General features: G+C 34.9%; 1 protein-coding gene across 4 annotated transcripts in view; it reads left to right on the plus strand.

The window, feature by feature from the left end:
* The window catches only part of LOC131053726 (serine/arginine-rich splicing factor RSZ21), a 36,420-nt gene extending 22,119 nt beyond the window's left edge, over positions 1 to 14,301 (plus strand). The window contains exons 4-6 of one of the 4 annotated variants that reach the window (XM_057988346.2): positions 10,441 to 10,554; positions 10,711 to 10,780; positions 14,065 to 14,301. In XM_057988346.2, coding sequence (XP_057844329.1) covers positions 10,441 to 10,554; positions 10,711 to 10,759 — 163 coding nt within the window. In that variant the 3' untranslated portion in view covers positions 10,760 to 10,780; positions 14,065 to 14,301. Of the gene's footprint in view, positions 1 to 10,440; positions 10,555 to 10,710; positions 12,174 to 14,064 lie in introns of those variants that run through there. The other 3 variants (XM_057988348.2, XM_057988345.2, XM_057988347.2) reach the window with 3 other exon arrangements.
* Positions 14,302 to 15,193: the final 892 nt, after the last annotated feature.

Raw genomic sequence — 15,193 nt, forward strand, 5'->3', positions numbered from 1 at the left:
CAAATTTCGAGGTTTGGGAGAAACCCAGAAATTGAAATTTTCTTCAAATTTAAACCTGAAAATAATTAGAAAAAAATAAATAATTTGCACAAAATAAATACCTCTGATTTTGTTTTAAAAAAGGATTGTTTTCTTATATAAAAAAATCTTAAAAGTAAACCCTAGAGCAGCAAGGCAGGAAAAACCCAGAAAACCCTGTGTCGGATTTCGGGTTTCACAGATAGGGTTGCAGAGAAAATCAAATGATTTTTGACAAAAAATTGGGGGAAAAAAATGAAGCCGAAACCTTGAAAATCGCGGAAAATGCGAAAATAAATTCGTGCAGTCTTAGGCTAATTCGAAAACCCTAGCCACTGCCGGTAGAACAGAAAACGATTTTAGAAATAATCGACGTCGAGAGAAATCAGAGAATCGCGCTATCGGGAAAAATTAGAGAAAATCACACTGCAAAATTGTAGAGGAAACCGTGAAAATTGCGTCTTAGAGGGCGTAGTGAAGAAAAAAAATCATGGGCAAAAGAATCCGCAAAAAACATAGTAAATCGCACCAAAAAGCACCGAGGGTTTGCAGAAGATGCAGACTAAAAACGCAAGAGAAAAAATCACAGAACACCTGCATAAACAAAACCACGAACCCTGCGATTTTTTAAAGGAATAAACCTTCGAAGAAAAAAATCCAGAAAAGAATGCCCTAGCATGCCCAGAAAAAAAAGATAAAAAAAATCTCTTAAATTTTTTTCCAAAAATGTTAATAAAAAATATCTTTCAAATTTTTTTAATTTTCATGCTCTGATACCATGAAAAATAATTGGATAGATTAATTGAACGATATACAAACGTATATATAGAGTTTACAAGACTGTTCTATAAAAAAGAACAAATCGTCAAAGTGAATGACTAAAAAGTTAAATGCTAAATAAAGCTTAAAAGCAAATTAAATAAAAGCTAACTATGCGTCTTTAATAAAGAAGCAATAGTTAACACTTAACGAGCTAAAAACTAAAAAGCTAAATGACCATTAAACAAGGAACTAAATATAGGTGACAAAATATAATTAAATATTCTTAATAGATTCTGGTACAATTCATATCTGGAAATTTTTTATTTTCTTGCTGACTTGCCATCATCAAGAAATACCAATATTATCAGCTGTCCTTATATATTCTTCTGTCTTTGAAAACTTATAGAATGTTATCTACTTTAATCGGCAATTTCATTGCCTTTTATCTGTATCAGGACAGAATCTTCCGAAACATGTTCTTTGCCAAAAACTATGCTTCACTATCATCAACACAATCAATAGTCGTTTGAAGACTTTTAGTTTGGCAGCAACACCTCCTGTCTCTGTCATAGGGCAGGGTCTTCCCAAACATGTCCTTAGCATAAAATCGTCTTCACTAGAATCAACATGTTCTAAACTTTTTGAGACCTGTGGTTTGGTAATGGCACCTAAATACCAGAAAGGTTTTCTCTTTCAATGCCGCATTTGGAAAATTTCATATATATCTGAACCCCAAGCACACAATTATGATAATTTCTACTCAAATTATAAATAAACAATTTATATTTATTGCTTCTGGCTGAAATTGATTCAGAATTTCAGATAATATGTCTGATTCTTTATTATATATTATATTTAGAATTCTGCTCAGAGAATTCAAACTTATATTCAGCACCAGCTAATAAGTTAACTTTATATCTGCAGTGAATTACAATTGCAGCAAATTAAGTTAATTGGAATGTCTTCGAAAGGTCTCCAAAACCGTACATTAGTTATTGACAGCAATTCTAAGTGTCAAACACATGAAACTTCCATGCAATCTCTGGGCGAGATTGTCCCCTGATCTGAACTAGGGGTGCCTTCTAAATGCTATAAAGGAGTATGTCAGATAATAAAAGATGTATTTTTTCAGTCTTTGTTCTTCCTTCTCCTTGCTTGGTCTTCCTTATATACCTTTTCCCTTTAATGAACATAACTTTTCTCATGCCCCTTGACCTTTATTAAAACTTAGTTAATCATTAATTTTAATTTTAGTTTACTATTAAACTATCCTTCTTAAAAGAAATTGCAGAGACTTTTAGGAGGGGTCATTATAGTTTGCCCTGCCCAAGATTGCCTGTCTTCAAGCAATTACAAGTTAGGATGCTCCCTGAAGTTACCAGGATCCCAAATCAACGTTGGGGATATGTGATTCCTAAACATTGATCCTCCTTGTGATGTGATTAGCTTCTGTTGTGACACTTTGATATAGTTAAGAATGGGAAACCTGAAGAGTAGTTGTTACTATACTTGCCTCAGCTATTTTTTAATGGTATAATGTTGATACCATCCTTTGAAGCATGAGGACAATTTATTGTGCAATATTCTTCTGGCTTGTGTACTTGTATTTCTGTCATGCCCCTGCCATGATGAAGATATTAATGGCCTAGAAAAACGTCTTATCTTTAAGACTTCACAATTTTCTGAAAAGAGGTGATCGGACTGCATGGTAATGATTAGAGATAATTTCTTAAGGAACAATGACTAATAGAAACAACAGCGATTCAACAACAATCAAATATTACAAATAGCGATAATTTGACCAGCGGTGGAAGAGGCATTAAGAGGTTTGATTAAGAATGGTAATGATTGGTTATGAAAAGATATCACCAAAGATCAGTTATGAAGAGGCATGTTCCTTTCTGAAAGGGCAGCAACTTCCCAAGAGATGTCTATCTTCATGGATCCATTGAGGTATATATTGAGGAAGACTCAAATGGACAAGGCATCAAAGCAATCGGTATTGATACAGATTCAGACACCTGCAGCAATTAATAAGAGAGAACAAGAGCCCGATTTAAAAACGTCTTATCTTTAAGACTTCACAATTTTCTGAAAAGAGGTGATCGGACTGCATGGTAATGATTAGAGATAATTTTTCAAGGAACAATGACTAATAGAAACAACAGCGATTCAACAACAATCAAATATTACAAATAGCGATAATTTGACCAGCGGTGGAAGAGGCATTAAGAGGTTTGATTAAGAATGGTAATGATTGGTTATGAAAAGATATCACCAAAGATCAGTTATGAAGAGGCATGTTCCTTTCTGAAAGGGCAGCAACTTCCCAAGAGATGTCTATCTTCATGGATCCATTGAGGTATATATTGAGGAAGACTCAAATGGACAAGGCATCAAAGCAATCGGTATTGATACAGATTCAGACACCTGCAGCAATTAATAAGAGAAAACAAGAATCCAAATCGGGCAAGGATTTTTGTAAGAAGCAACTACAAACCAAGATCGGATCTGTCATAGATCAGATCCAGATTTCTCATACCAACAGTTAATATCATTAATAACTATCATTGTGGGCAAATTCTAGGGTAAATCAAGAAGGGGAGATTAATTTCCCAATAACAACAAAACCAAGAGTTGGAAATTGGCAAGGTCTGTAATTTAAGAAGGTTTTCTCTCATCCTAAGAAAGAACAAACGAAAGGACATCTTGCAATAGCATAGTTTGAAACCAAATGAAGGAAGCAGCAATCCAAAGATCAATTTTGTTTTTGGCATCAATTGCATTTGGAAAGAATTGATTGGGTTGGCCTAATCTTCACATAGTTTCCTGGATATCTCTTTGAATCAAAGTGCGAAAGTGAGCTTTCCATATGTTAGTTGAGGATTAAAGGCATGACACACATCTATGACCTTAATGCAATTGTTCTTTTCTGAAATGATTTTGTATCTTTTTGGTCCACTTTTGAGGTTCTTACATTCTACCAATCTGGTTGAAGAGTTTTCAGAGATATCTTAGAATCCTTTTCTCATTTCATTGGATAACTCAGGATCCATTGGGTGGCTATCATAAAAATCAATATTTGTTCTAATAGTCTTATTTGTTGTATTCCTCATGGTCACCATGAGTTTCAGATAGGGTTACCCGAAGACACATATTCGGACCCCTGGGATGGGTCCCTGGGACCAGGATGCGTCTCCCGTCCCAGAGACGTTTCCGGCTTCGGTGAGGTGTGCAGGGTTTGGGTGAATGATGTCTTGACATCCTGCAAAGTCTCTGGCAGAATAATGATGTCTCCACCCAAAAAATAGGTCAAACGGTAGACAAAACGCAAAAACTTGGGCTCCAAAAGCGACAACAAAAAATGCAGCCTCTAAAACTGGCGCAACAAAAAATGTGGGCTCCAAACACGATGCGACCAGAGAATTGGAGATTCATCCACAAATGCCATGCAGCCAGACATTCACTCACAGAGCCGAGGTATTTATTTCAATGCCTATATTTGCAGAGTTTCGTCTCTTTAAGCAATGCGACTCTGTAATTTTTTTCCATCTGAGTGACGAGCATACAAACTATCCAACAAACCCCAGTAATAGATGTATATACAAGCTGATCAAAGCAATTGCCTATAACAAAACCCCAGAATGGTGCACTGATACCAGCTATTTCTTTAAACTCGTTCTCCATAGAATGGATCATGTAACTATGAAAGTCTTATTTTAATGGACAGACTTTGACATCAACAGAACATGACATGAACAGTATGCTACACGTGAAGGAAAAACAAATCCAACCAATATTGAGTATGAACAGATTTACATCAACAGAACATGACATGAACAGTATGCTACACTTGAAGGAAAAACAAATCCAACCAGTATTGAGTATGAACATACTGACATCAACCGAACATTACATCTTTCCAGCCAATAAATTGTATTGTTTGACCATTAGTATGTATTGCCTTTGGAAGCCATTTCAAAATAAGCTGAAGTAGAATTTGGTTCCTGTTCGTTTATTACATCAAGCGAGTGATGTGACTTTTGAATCTGGTTTATTTTCATGATCCTTGGTATTGACTTTTGTTCTTCTCTACAAATGAAAGTGGGACGTAGAAGTCTATCATTAGATCCAACAAATGTTTATTGTGTGCTATTGATCTGATTTCTAGAAGCATTTATATTATTTTGCTTCATGCGGAGCATTTGTATCAATCTTCTTTTCAAACTTATTTTAAAGAACTATCCCTTAAGAAATTTTCCTACCTCTATCTTATTCATGTATTTTTCCATTGATATGGAATGGTTTTCTTTTGGATTATAGGGTTGACTTCTCTTTTAGAAGTTGGCTGTAATGTCCCCTTTTTGGATTGCCCTAAATCTTGCCCTAAAATCACAAGTTCTATTAAAATAAGACATGTAATATAGATAGAGTTATAATTAAAATGTTTTAAGCAAGATAAATCCTGGTTTAGGTCCTGCAATCATGCTAGACAATATCAGAAATATAATTCATAAGACCAATCATTTCTACAAGGGTTAGGAATTAAACACACACACACACACACTATATATATATATATAATTCTCTTTATTCATTTAGACAAATCATGTAACATCAATAGTGCCTTTTTAGAGTTCAACCATAATAGGGTTTAATGAGGGGAGCATGATAGGTTGCCCAAAGCATTCCTCACACTAAGCCCAGGGGCAGATACAACACCCCATTGGCCCACATGTGGTAGGCACGTCGGCCATTCAACATGGGGTGGCCTACCCAGTGGGGAAGCTTGTCTCTGCTTTCCCAATTTGTGTCACCTTATTCACCCGCCTACGATTGTGACTGCTCCAACAATCAACCATCATAGAGGTTGGAGAGGAATCCGCAATAGGGCGCCTGAAAACGCTTCTATCTAAGCCCAAGGGCAGAATGCAATATCTCCTTGGCCCATATGTGGCAGGCACATCAGCCATCCATCATGGGGTGGCCTACTTAGAAGGGGAGGGGATCTCGAATCTGCTCTCGCTCCTTATATTTCCTTCTTTTCTCTACATGATTGCTTGTTGGGGAACAAGTAATCTAATGACTAAGTAATAGCATTTCATATTATGGCCTATACAAAATATAAGAACTTACGTATTCAATATATTATGATATTGCATACTAAAGCACTTATAGAATACAAGTTATTGCAGAATTCTTTATGAATGCTGAGTGCAGATTAGATATTGTTTTCTGATCTTCTTTTTCCCGATTCAATTCCTTTTTCCTGATTCAATTCTATTTAGAAGACTTCGGCTTTCCTTCCATCCTCTTTCTCCAAATGAAGTCCTTCCTTATATAGCTCTCAAAGAAGGGCGTAGAGGACTCTACCTTTGCATAAGAGTATCTTTTCCACAAAAGAGGTGTCCTTCCCAAAATAACCACTGGCACTTCACTAATTGTTTCTTAACCAAGGTTAATATCACACATGTATGTGCTTTATCCTATTGTATGGTGATCGCTTCAGGAATTCCCAGTACTGAAGTGTATGCACAACATGAACAACCAAAGTTCCCTGATTCAATATGCAAGTTTGTGCTCAGAGAAAACTGCAAACTCAGGAGTGAAGACCAGCGTTAAAGATTGGAGGAGCCACCCAAGAACACACCCACAACAAGAGCAGTCCACACTATATTGGGAATGGGCATCCTAACTCAGAGGTACTGCCACAAAAGAATCCCCTCCCCACAATTTAGAGAAATAGCACCAATACTAAAAATGTTCCATGGACCCAAATAAGTCTGGCGATTTGCATAAGAGAAGTTGCTCACAACCAAAAGCTCACAAATACCCAAGCTTACACCACGAAGGACGAATAGATCATGCCAAGTAGAATGAACCTATGATTCATGCCAATATATTATGCCTGCCAGGAACAAGAGAGGATTGACACTGAGGATGAAGCTTCACATATACAAATAGTAGCACAAATATGCTCACACCTTCTCATTCCCAATGAATTGGTTCAGAATAAGAAGCCCAAGCTAGCCAAAGCTCCCGTTAGTGGATGATGGATTGTCCCTTAAAGAGACTTTTAACTTCGATACGAGTTGCACCCTGCTATTGTCAATGAAGAGTTCAATGCCATAGAAAGATTCAGTCCTATGCTTAGGGTAGTTACTATATTTGGGTTGGTCATGCACTAGTTAATTGCTGACTAATGTTAGCTATAAATAATTATTTATGAAGTTTGACCTGCTTAGTATATTTTACTTCTCTCTTTAGAGGGGGTATGCCATTGGCAACAATCTGATACCATTTGTAATGTCCCATCTGGAAAAATTCATATATGTTAAACCCCAAGCGTACATTATGATAATTTCTACTCAACTTGCAAATAAACAATTAATATTTATTGCTTCTCGATTAAATAGATTCATAAATTTCAGTTAATATATTTGATGCTTCGTTATATATGAAAAATAAATTGAATGAATGATTCAATAATCGGATAATGTATTCAACAATATACAAGTGTATATATAAAGATTACACGACAATATTCCAAATTAAGAACAAGTTGTTTAAAGTGAACTACTAAAAAGCTAAGTGCTAAATAAAGCTTAAAAGCTAATTAACTAAAAAGAAAAAGCTAAATGCAAAATAAAGCTTAAAAGCTAATTAACTAAAAAGCTAAATGACCATTAAACAAGGAACTAAATATAGGTGACTAAAATATAATTAAATATTCTAATACCCTCCCTTAATGGTCATTCTATCTACTAACTACCCTACAAAAGACACTGCAGGTCTTTTGATCACAAATGAAAAGAACACTCTGCTGCGGTGGAGACCCTCCTTGGATCTGAAAAGTGTTAATGACCAAGAATACTAGAATCCATCCAACCTGACGTTGGGTAACCAAACTGAAACCTGAAACCATAATTTTGAGGTAAAATTGGCAAATGTTCTAAAACTGAAGATACAAATCATCATTTTTGTGGGAAAAAAATGGTAAAAACCCTTGAAACGATTTTTGTGGAAAAAATCGAACAAAGCCCTGAAACTTCGCATGGCAAGACCCAAAACACCACGTGGTAAGACACCAAACATCACGCAGTAAAACATCAGACATCATACGGGAAAACACCAGACAACATCACGTGGTTAAATACCAGACATCACGTGGTAAAATCTTGATTTTTGAGAAAAAAAATCAAGCAAAACCCTCCCATGATTTGTTATAGCGAAATATCAGAAAACCCACGCACGCTTTGCAGATGACATAATAATTTTGAAGGAAAAAATTCTAAACCATGCGAACAAATTTTTGAGGAAAAAAAATGTGAAAACCCTAGGACCTGTAGGACGAGGTTTGGCCTAAATCAATCTGATCAAGGCAATGATATTCAGATATCGTGAACATGCACTGTTTCTAGGTGTTGTGGCAGTTGTTGAACTTTTGACTGTGTTCCAACATGATGTTGGTCAAATATACCATCATGAAAATGGAGGTTGAACGACGTCAACCTAGTGAAAGCATGAAACATAAGAATCTGATTCAAAAATCAGAATAGAAGCTGCTGCACAAAAAATCTGAAACCTTGGAGTGGAATTCAAGACACGAATCCCAATGCGCAAATTTCGAGGTTTGGAAGAAACACAAAAATTAAAATTTTCTGCAAACTTAAAACATAAATTGCACCCAGAAGAGACCACAATTCCTGATGTCCACAGAAATAGCAGAAATCGAAAAATATTTTTAAATTTGAAGGCAAATTTGTTGGCACAAAATTTAAGGCACGGAAAACGAGGCACCCAAGAAAATCTGAGACTAACCTAGGAAAAATATTGAAAAACCCACCAAGAATTTGAAATCAGAATGCAGATTCGACGATTCAAAAATTGAGGCACAGAAAACGATGCACCCAGAAAAATCTGACGATGACCCATTTGAGCTCTTGAAAAACTCATCAAGAATCTGCAACTAGAATAAAATTTCGACTTGAACTGAAGGGTCAAAATCCTAGTCTAAAATTGCAGAAACTCTAGGAAAATTTTCAACCCGCAATAAAAAATCCGCCCAGGAACAGAAAAAGAACCTGTTCTTTAAAAAAAAAAAAAGTTTTAAAAAAATCTCTTCAATAAAAACTTCGAAAATTTTTAATTACAAAAACTTTAAAATTTTTTAATTTCCATTCTCTGATACCATGAAAAATAAATTGAATGAATGATTCAATAATCGGATAATGTATTCAACAATATACAAGCGTATATATAGAGATTACAAGACGACGTTCTAAATTAAGAAGTCGTCGTTTAAAGTGAACTACTAAAAAGTTAAATGCTTAAATAAAGCTTAAAAGCTAATTAACTAAAAAGAAAAAGTTAATGCTAAATAAAGCTTAGAAGGTAATTAGCTAAAAAAAAAAAGCTAAATGCTAAATAAAGCTTAAAAGCTAATTAACTAAAAAGCTAAATGACTATTAAACAAGGAACTAAATATAGGTGACTAAAAATATAATTAAATATTCTAATAAGATATTCTATTTAGAGTTTTGCTCAGAGAACGCAGACTTATCTTCAGCAGTGGCAAGTTGACTTTAAATGTACAGCTAATTACAATTAATTGGAATGTCTCCAAAACTGTACACTAATTATTGACAGCAATTCTAACTAACACATGAAACTTCCATGCAATTGAGGGTTTTTGTCCTCTAATTCAGTAATGGAATTCAGAGGGATTCCATCCTCTAATTCCAGACCTTAAGGGGCATCGCCCTTAGGTCACATTGAACTGCAGTTCCATGTTCCAAAGGAGTAATAATCAGATAGTAAGAGATGATTTTTCTCATTTGTTTTTTCTTCCTTCTACTTGCTTGGCCTTCCTTATACTTTTTTTTTCAATAGACATAACTTTTCACATGCTTCTTGACCTTTATTAAAACTAACTTTAATTTTAATTTTAGTTTATTATTAATTTGCCCTTCTTAAAAGAACTTGCAGGGACTTTTAGGAGGGGCATTACATCTTTGTTTGCAACTAGAAACAGGAACATGGAATTTACCCGGTACCAAACAACCAACTATAACCAATGGCAGATAAGCATAAGGAGAATAACAAGCTTTCTTTAATCTCTGATTGAAACCAATCGCAAATGCCTCCATTTGCACCAACACTTTCACTACAACAACCAAAATATACAGATGTTAAAGATTATTATGTTAACTGCAACTCATGGGACATTTAAAAGCATGGAAGAAAATTTATTTACATTGACTAACTATAATATGTTGTACTATTCTGCTATCATAATTCTATTTTCCTGTGATAATTGTTTTCTCTCATTTTCATGCTAGATAGTTTTATCCTCAACGGAAATATTCTTTGCCGAAAGTTATATGGGATATCTGGTGTGGTTATTTTTGCTCTTACTAATGGACATCTGTTAGGATTTGATATTTGTTTCAGATGTTTGTATGTATCTAAGATAAATTCTGATCTTGTGTAACTACTATTTAGGAAAGATCAATCTTAATTAAAAAATAAAGATTAATACTTATTATGCAAACCGATTTTGTATTTATATAGATAGGCATTTGAAATAAGTAGTGTTCTTGTACCAGAGTAATTAGTTTCTTTTGGGTTAATGTTTTCGTCTAAGCTATTATTTGATAGTGCCTGCAGTCCGGTGCGCAGGAGCTACTCACCACGCCGTTATTCTCCATATCGAGCGCCAGTCCGTTCCCCTCAGCCTCATCGTGACTATGCAGCACCTCGAGTTGCAAATGGGTTGGTGGATTACTTGTTAGAATGAATCCAATGAATCCATTTTGGATGAGTAGTTATCAAAATTTCAATAAATGATAAATGTGGGGATATACCTTCTACTTGGTTAGACAGTTGAAAGAATCAATATGATCTTAACTTAGATTCTTGATTTTGCAGGAGTCCACATTATAGAGATCGTCTCCGGTACAGAAGTCGCAGCCCGTGACAACCTGGATGTCTTTTGCAGGTGAACAGATTTGTCTTCTGCAACTTTTCAGCATATTGTGTCATGTTTGGAGGTTTAGAGAAATGACTACCAGGAATGAGTTTACATTTTACAATTGTTGGCTTTGGGAGCCATGTTAGGTCAGGATATTCTACTAAATGATGGCTACTCAAAGGAAATATTCGTCTTATTCCATCGTGCATCCAGTTTATTTTAGCTTCTTGATCATACTGTTAATCTGAAGCTGAGGCTGGTTGATTCTGCATGAATTTTCTTCCTCGGTTCTTTGATCTGTTCAGTTGTAAACTTGAATGCCAAAATATTTTTGTCTGGACTTCTCAACTGAGACCGTAGAGCATTTTTTTATTTTGGCTATTTAGACATTAAATGTCAAAGGCCCAGATTTTATCTGTGTTCTGATAAGATTAAATGCTGGAGAAATGTGGAACTTCATTATCTTCATTGCTGCTCTGGTTATTCTACTAATGGGCTTCTTGGACTTCATTGCAACTTCGTGGTCTGGTTATTCTTCTACTGCATCTAATAATGGGCTTCTTGGACTACATTGCAACTTCATGATGTTGTTACTCTACTTCTGCATATACTAATGGGCTGCTTGGACTTCATTGCAACTACATCTTCTGGTAATTCTACTTCTGTATCTATTAATGGGCTTCTTGCAACCCCAATTTGCATCAGCTGTGCATCCGATACCTGACTAGAAAAATCATCCTGCTGCCATTTTAGAATGAGCTTTTTAGTATTTATAGTATGCTTCAGATGCATGTAAGATTGCTAAGATAGTGAGAATGCTGCCAATCTTGCTCGCCTTTTTCTTGGATAAAAGAAAAATGGATCTACAACAGGCTTAATCTGCTTCCTCGTCACTTACTCGAACTTTGCAGATGTTTTCTTTCTTTTAAGCAGAAGCTCCTCTTTTTCCCACCTGTCACTTGAACGTTGTGTTGGGGATTTTATGCACTGCCATCCAGCCTGTCACCTGCTCTCAGAATTTCAATCATGTGAACATTTCTTGAGTGGATCTACCAGTGGAAATGCTTTCATCAACATTGTTAACAGGTGCAATGGTGACAGACTTCTTTCATCTGGGGTAGGCTTTCTTGTGGCACACTTAGTGAAAATTTTATAGGATTTTGTGTCGCATCACAACAGTTTAGTACTGAAACTTTTGTGGATTGGTTCAACACAAGATTCGAGTCACATTTATTGGCCAAATTTGACTCTACACACATCCCATTATATGGGCCCAGTTTAACTCTACACATCCCATTATATGGAGATGTAATGTAGCAAAATACATAATTTTAGTCAGTGAGTTTCCACAGATTTTAGCCATTGTGGAGACAATTTAAACCAAAATTATTAATGTTATGTTAAACTTATTCTTATGTTATTATGATGTGTATTTCTCTCATTCAGAGATATCTAGCAAGTGCCATATATTGCTGTCAAGGAAGAGTTGCCATTATAGGCCCTGAATAACAAAGTAACCAAAGACATATTGGTCTATAATCAATAAAAAGTTATAAGAAATATGAGATGGATAGGGTTTTTGACCTTAAATCATCCTGGATGGAATAAAACCCTGTGCCCCCTGATGGTTTGAACACAAAAATCTGTCAACCCATCATCATCATCATCCCTGGAAGCTCAACTAAATCATTTCAAATTTATATAAGTTTGGTCTGATATTTATTTTAAGCAATCATTTTCTGTCTTCTATTAAGTCAAGCATAGCTGGTCACCCATTTTTAAGAAAAGGCCCAAGTGTCAGTTATCAAAATTTATATCCAAATATCTATGTATTACTAAATAAAAGATGAACTCGATTCTGGCAACCTTTTGGGAAATCCGTTGCAGGCGCAGGATGGTATGCCGAGTCATAATTGGAAAGAAGAGTGACCAACCATACTTGTGATAAGACTGCGGAGAAGAATCTATAAGACTTTGGCAGATCCTGGTCATGGATAATATAAACAGTTAAAAAATTATTTATGAATATTTTAGTAAGAATTTATTGAACTTTAAGGAATGGCTGACCAAGAAACCCATGACCTATTTATTTACCAGAACCATATAGTTCAAGGCTGCATTAGAATACACCATAGACCAAACATCAGCTTGACCTGCGAATACACTCATTGAGACAAGGGTGATGTCCTGAAGCGAGAAGGTTACTAGACATTTGAATCCCACTTTGGAAATGCAATTGTCATATGCCGTATTCAATGAAATCATTTGAGGACAGTATTAGAACATTGAACTTTTATCACAATTTTTAACACATGCAAGAAACAAACATGAAATCTAGAAATCGATTTTCACTTTAACTTTGGTAGTTTAATTTCTTGAAGGGGAATGAACCATTGGCTGCAAATGTGGTTAAAATACAACAAACCGAAATTATTAATGTTTTGGGGCTCATATAAAGGCATGTGGAAGGTGGAACGAATTATTGCTGTTACTGTGCAAAATGATTAGCTAATAAAAAGCATCAAATAGCTGTATTTTAAAATGTTCAAAATTTCATAGGGTAGCCATTATTCTTTTAGTTTTTAGTTTTTTTGTAACTGCCAAGAGCTTGAATTGAGTTGACAAAAATACTCTGCGGTGATTAGAGGGAGTACTTCTGTTATGATTGCTTTGCTCAATAAGCAGATGTGCTTATGAGGTAGTAATTCCAAATCCTGAAGGGCATTGTTTCCTTGACATTTTGCTTGATTTTATCTCTGTTTTTGGCCCTGAATGATTGGGTATTTTTGGTGCGCATGTCAACGTGTACCTACATGATCGTAATTTGTACAAAATGCAGATTGGAAATTGGATCTAGAAACGACCTTTAAATTAGTTTTAATTTGTCGTTAATGGAAAAAATTATATTGTTGCCTTCGAAACTTTTCTGATGTGATAGATCATAAGTGTGCGGTGATACTAAAACATCAATTCTAATGCAGTTCTCAAAGCAACATCTTGTTACCAAGGTAACAAAAAGGGATTTTTATAAAGACATTTAAGCCTCTAGAATAGTGTGCATAAAGAAAACATGGAAAAGTAATTTTTTATTCTTTTTGAGATGGAAACAGAATACAATCCCAGTTGTCATGGACATTATGGTAGTTTTGTTTAGGACTTTGATTGTGTTATGTGGTATGAGCATAGGTAGAGACTAATGGTATTTCAGCTAAAAAATATAAGTCAGTTTTGGAAAAACTTTGATGTTACCCATCGTTTGTTTCACAACATTTGCAACTACTATCAAACTCTGACGTTTGCCCATTGTGCAGGAACTCTGGATACTAGTTTTGTTTGAAGCCCCGAGGTGGTTCCATCCGGAAACATAGGAAAATCATTTGAGACAAATGCTCACTTTAAACAATGGATAATATCTTTGCTTATATTTACATTGCAAATTAATTTTTGTTTTATATTTAATTTTTTTTTGTTTCGAGGTAAGTTGCTCCTTGAATAAGATGCGTATGGAAATTGAATATGAACATTCCAATCATGTACTTGTTATTTTAGTTTTTGTTGAGTGATACTCTGAAGTAGTCAGGCATATACATTATAAGTTATAAATATAAATGTTATTGTAAACAACGAAAAATTAACATAGGGAAAAATAATAAATTATAAAAGATAAGGTAAATACACATTCGATGTTCAAAACTCTTTAACCATGATAGATGATAAACTTCAATGAAGAGGAGAACTAGAGGGAAAGAAAAACAAGATTTTAAACAAAAATGTTTACTGTGCAATAAAAAATTTGTGCGAATTCCAAGGACTAAAAACAAGCTAATTAATTAGTCAAACACGATACATCATACATCTCAAGATTAGAATGGTAAAACTAAAACGAAAAACAAAATGATAAACAATGCAAACTATAATTCTCGTTTTAATTTAGGATTAATTAATTAAAAGGGATTGGAAAGAGAGCATTAATTAATTATGAATTAATGGGGATATAATTAAAGGGTGATTTATTAATTAATTAATAGGATGGGACGAAAGGGGGATTAATTAATTAATTCAAAAGAATTGGAAGGGGATAATTAATTAATTGGATTAATTAAGTCAAGGGATTGGAAGAGGAGAATTAATTAATTAGATTAATTAATTCAAGGGATGGGTTAATTAAGATATATAATTAATTAAATGGATAAAGGAAATAATTTGATTTAATTGATTAGCCAAATTTAAGTTTTTTAACATTTTGCCCCTCTTCGCGATGGCGCTAGAATAACGTTGGTGCGAAGACAATAAGACAATTGTGAGAGCAGAAAAAGGGGGAGCGAGAAAATGCCCCAGATGGATGAAGGAATGGTTAGGGATGCCCCCTTGAGAGGGTGCACGGGGAAAGAGGAATCGGGTGGCCTCTCAAAAGAAACATTGCCCCAGTGGACATGATAG

The sequence above is a fragment of the Cryptomeria japonica genome, chromosome 6, assembly GCF_030272615.1.
Source record: "Cryptomeria japonica chromosome 6, Sugi_1.0, whole genome shotgun sequence".
In the NCBI taxonomy this organism is placed as follows: Eukaryota; Viridiplantae; Streptophyta; class Pinopsida; order Cupressales; family Cupressaceae; genus Cryptomeria; species Cryptomeria japonica.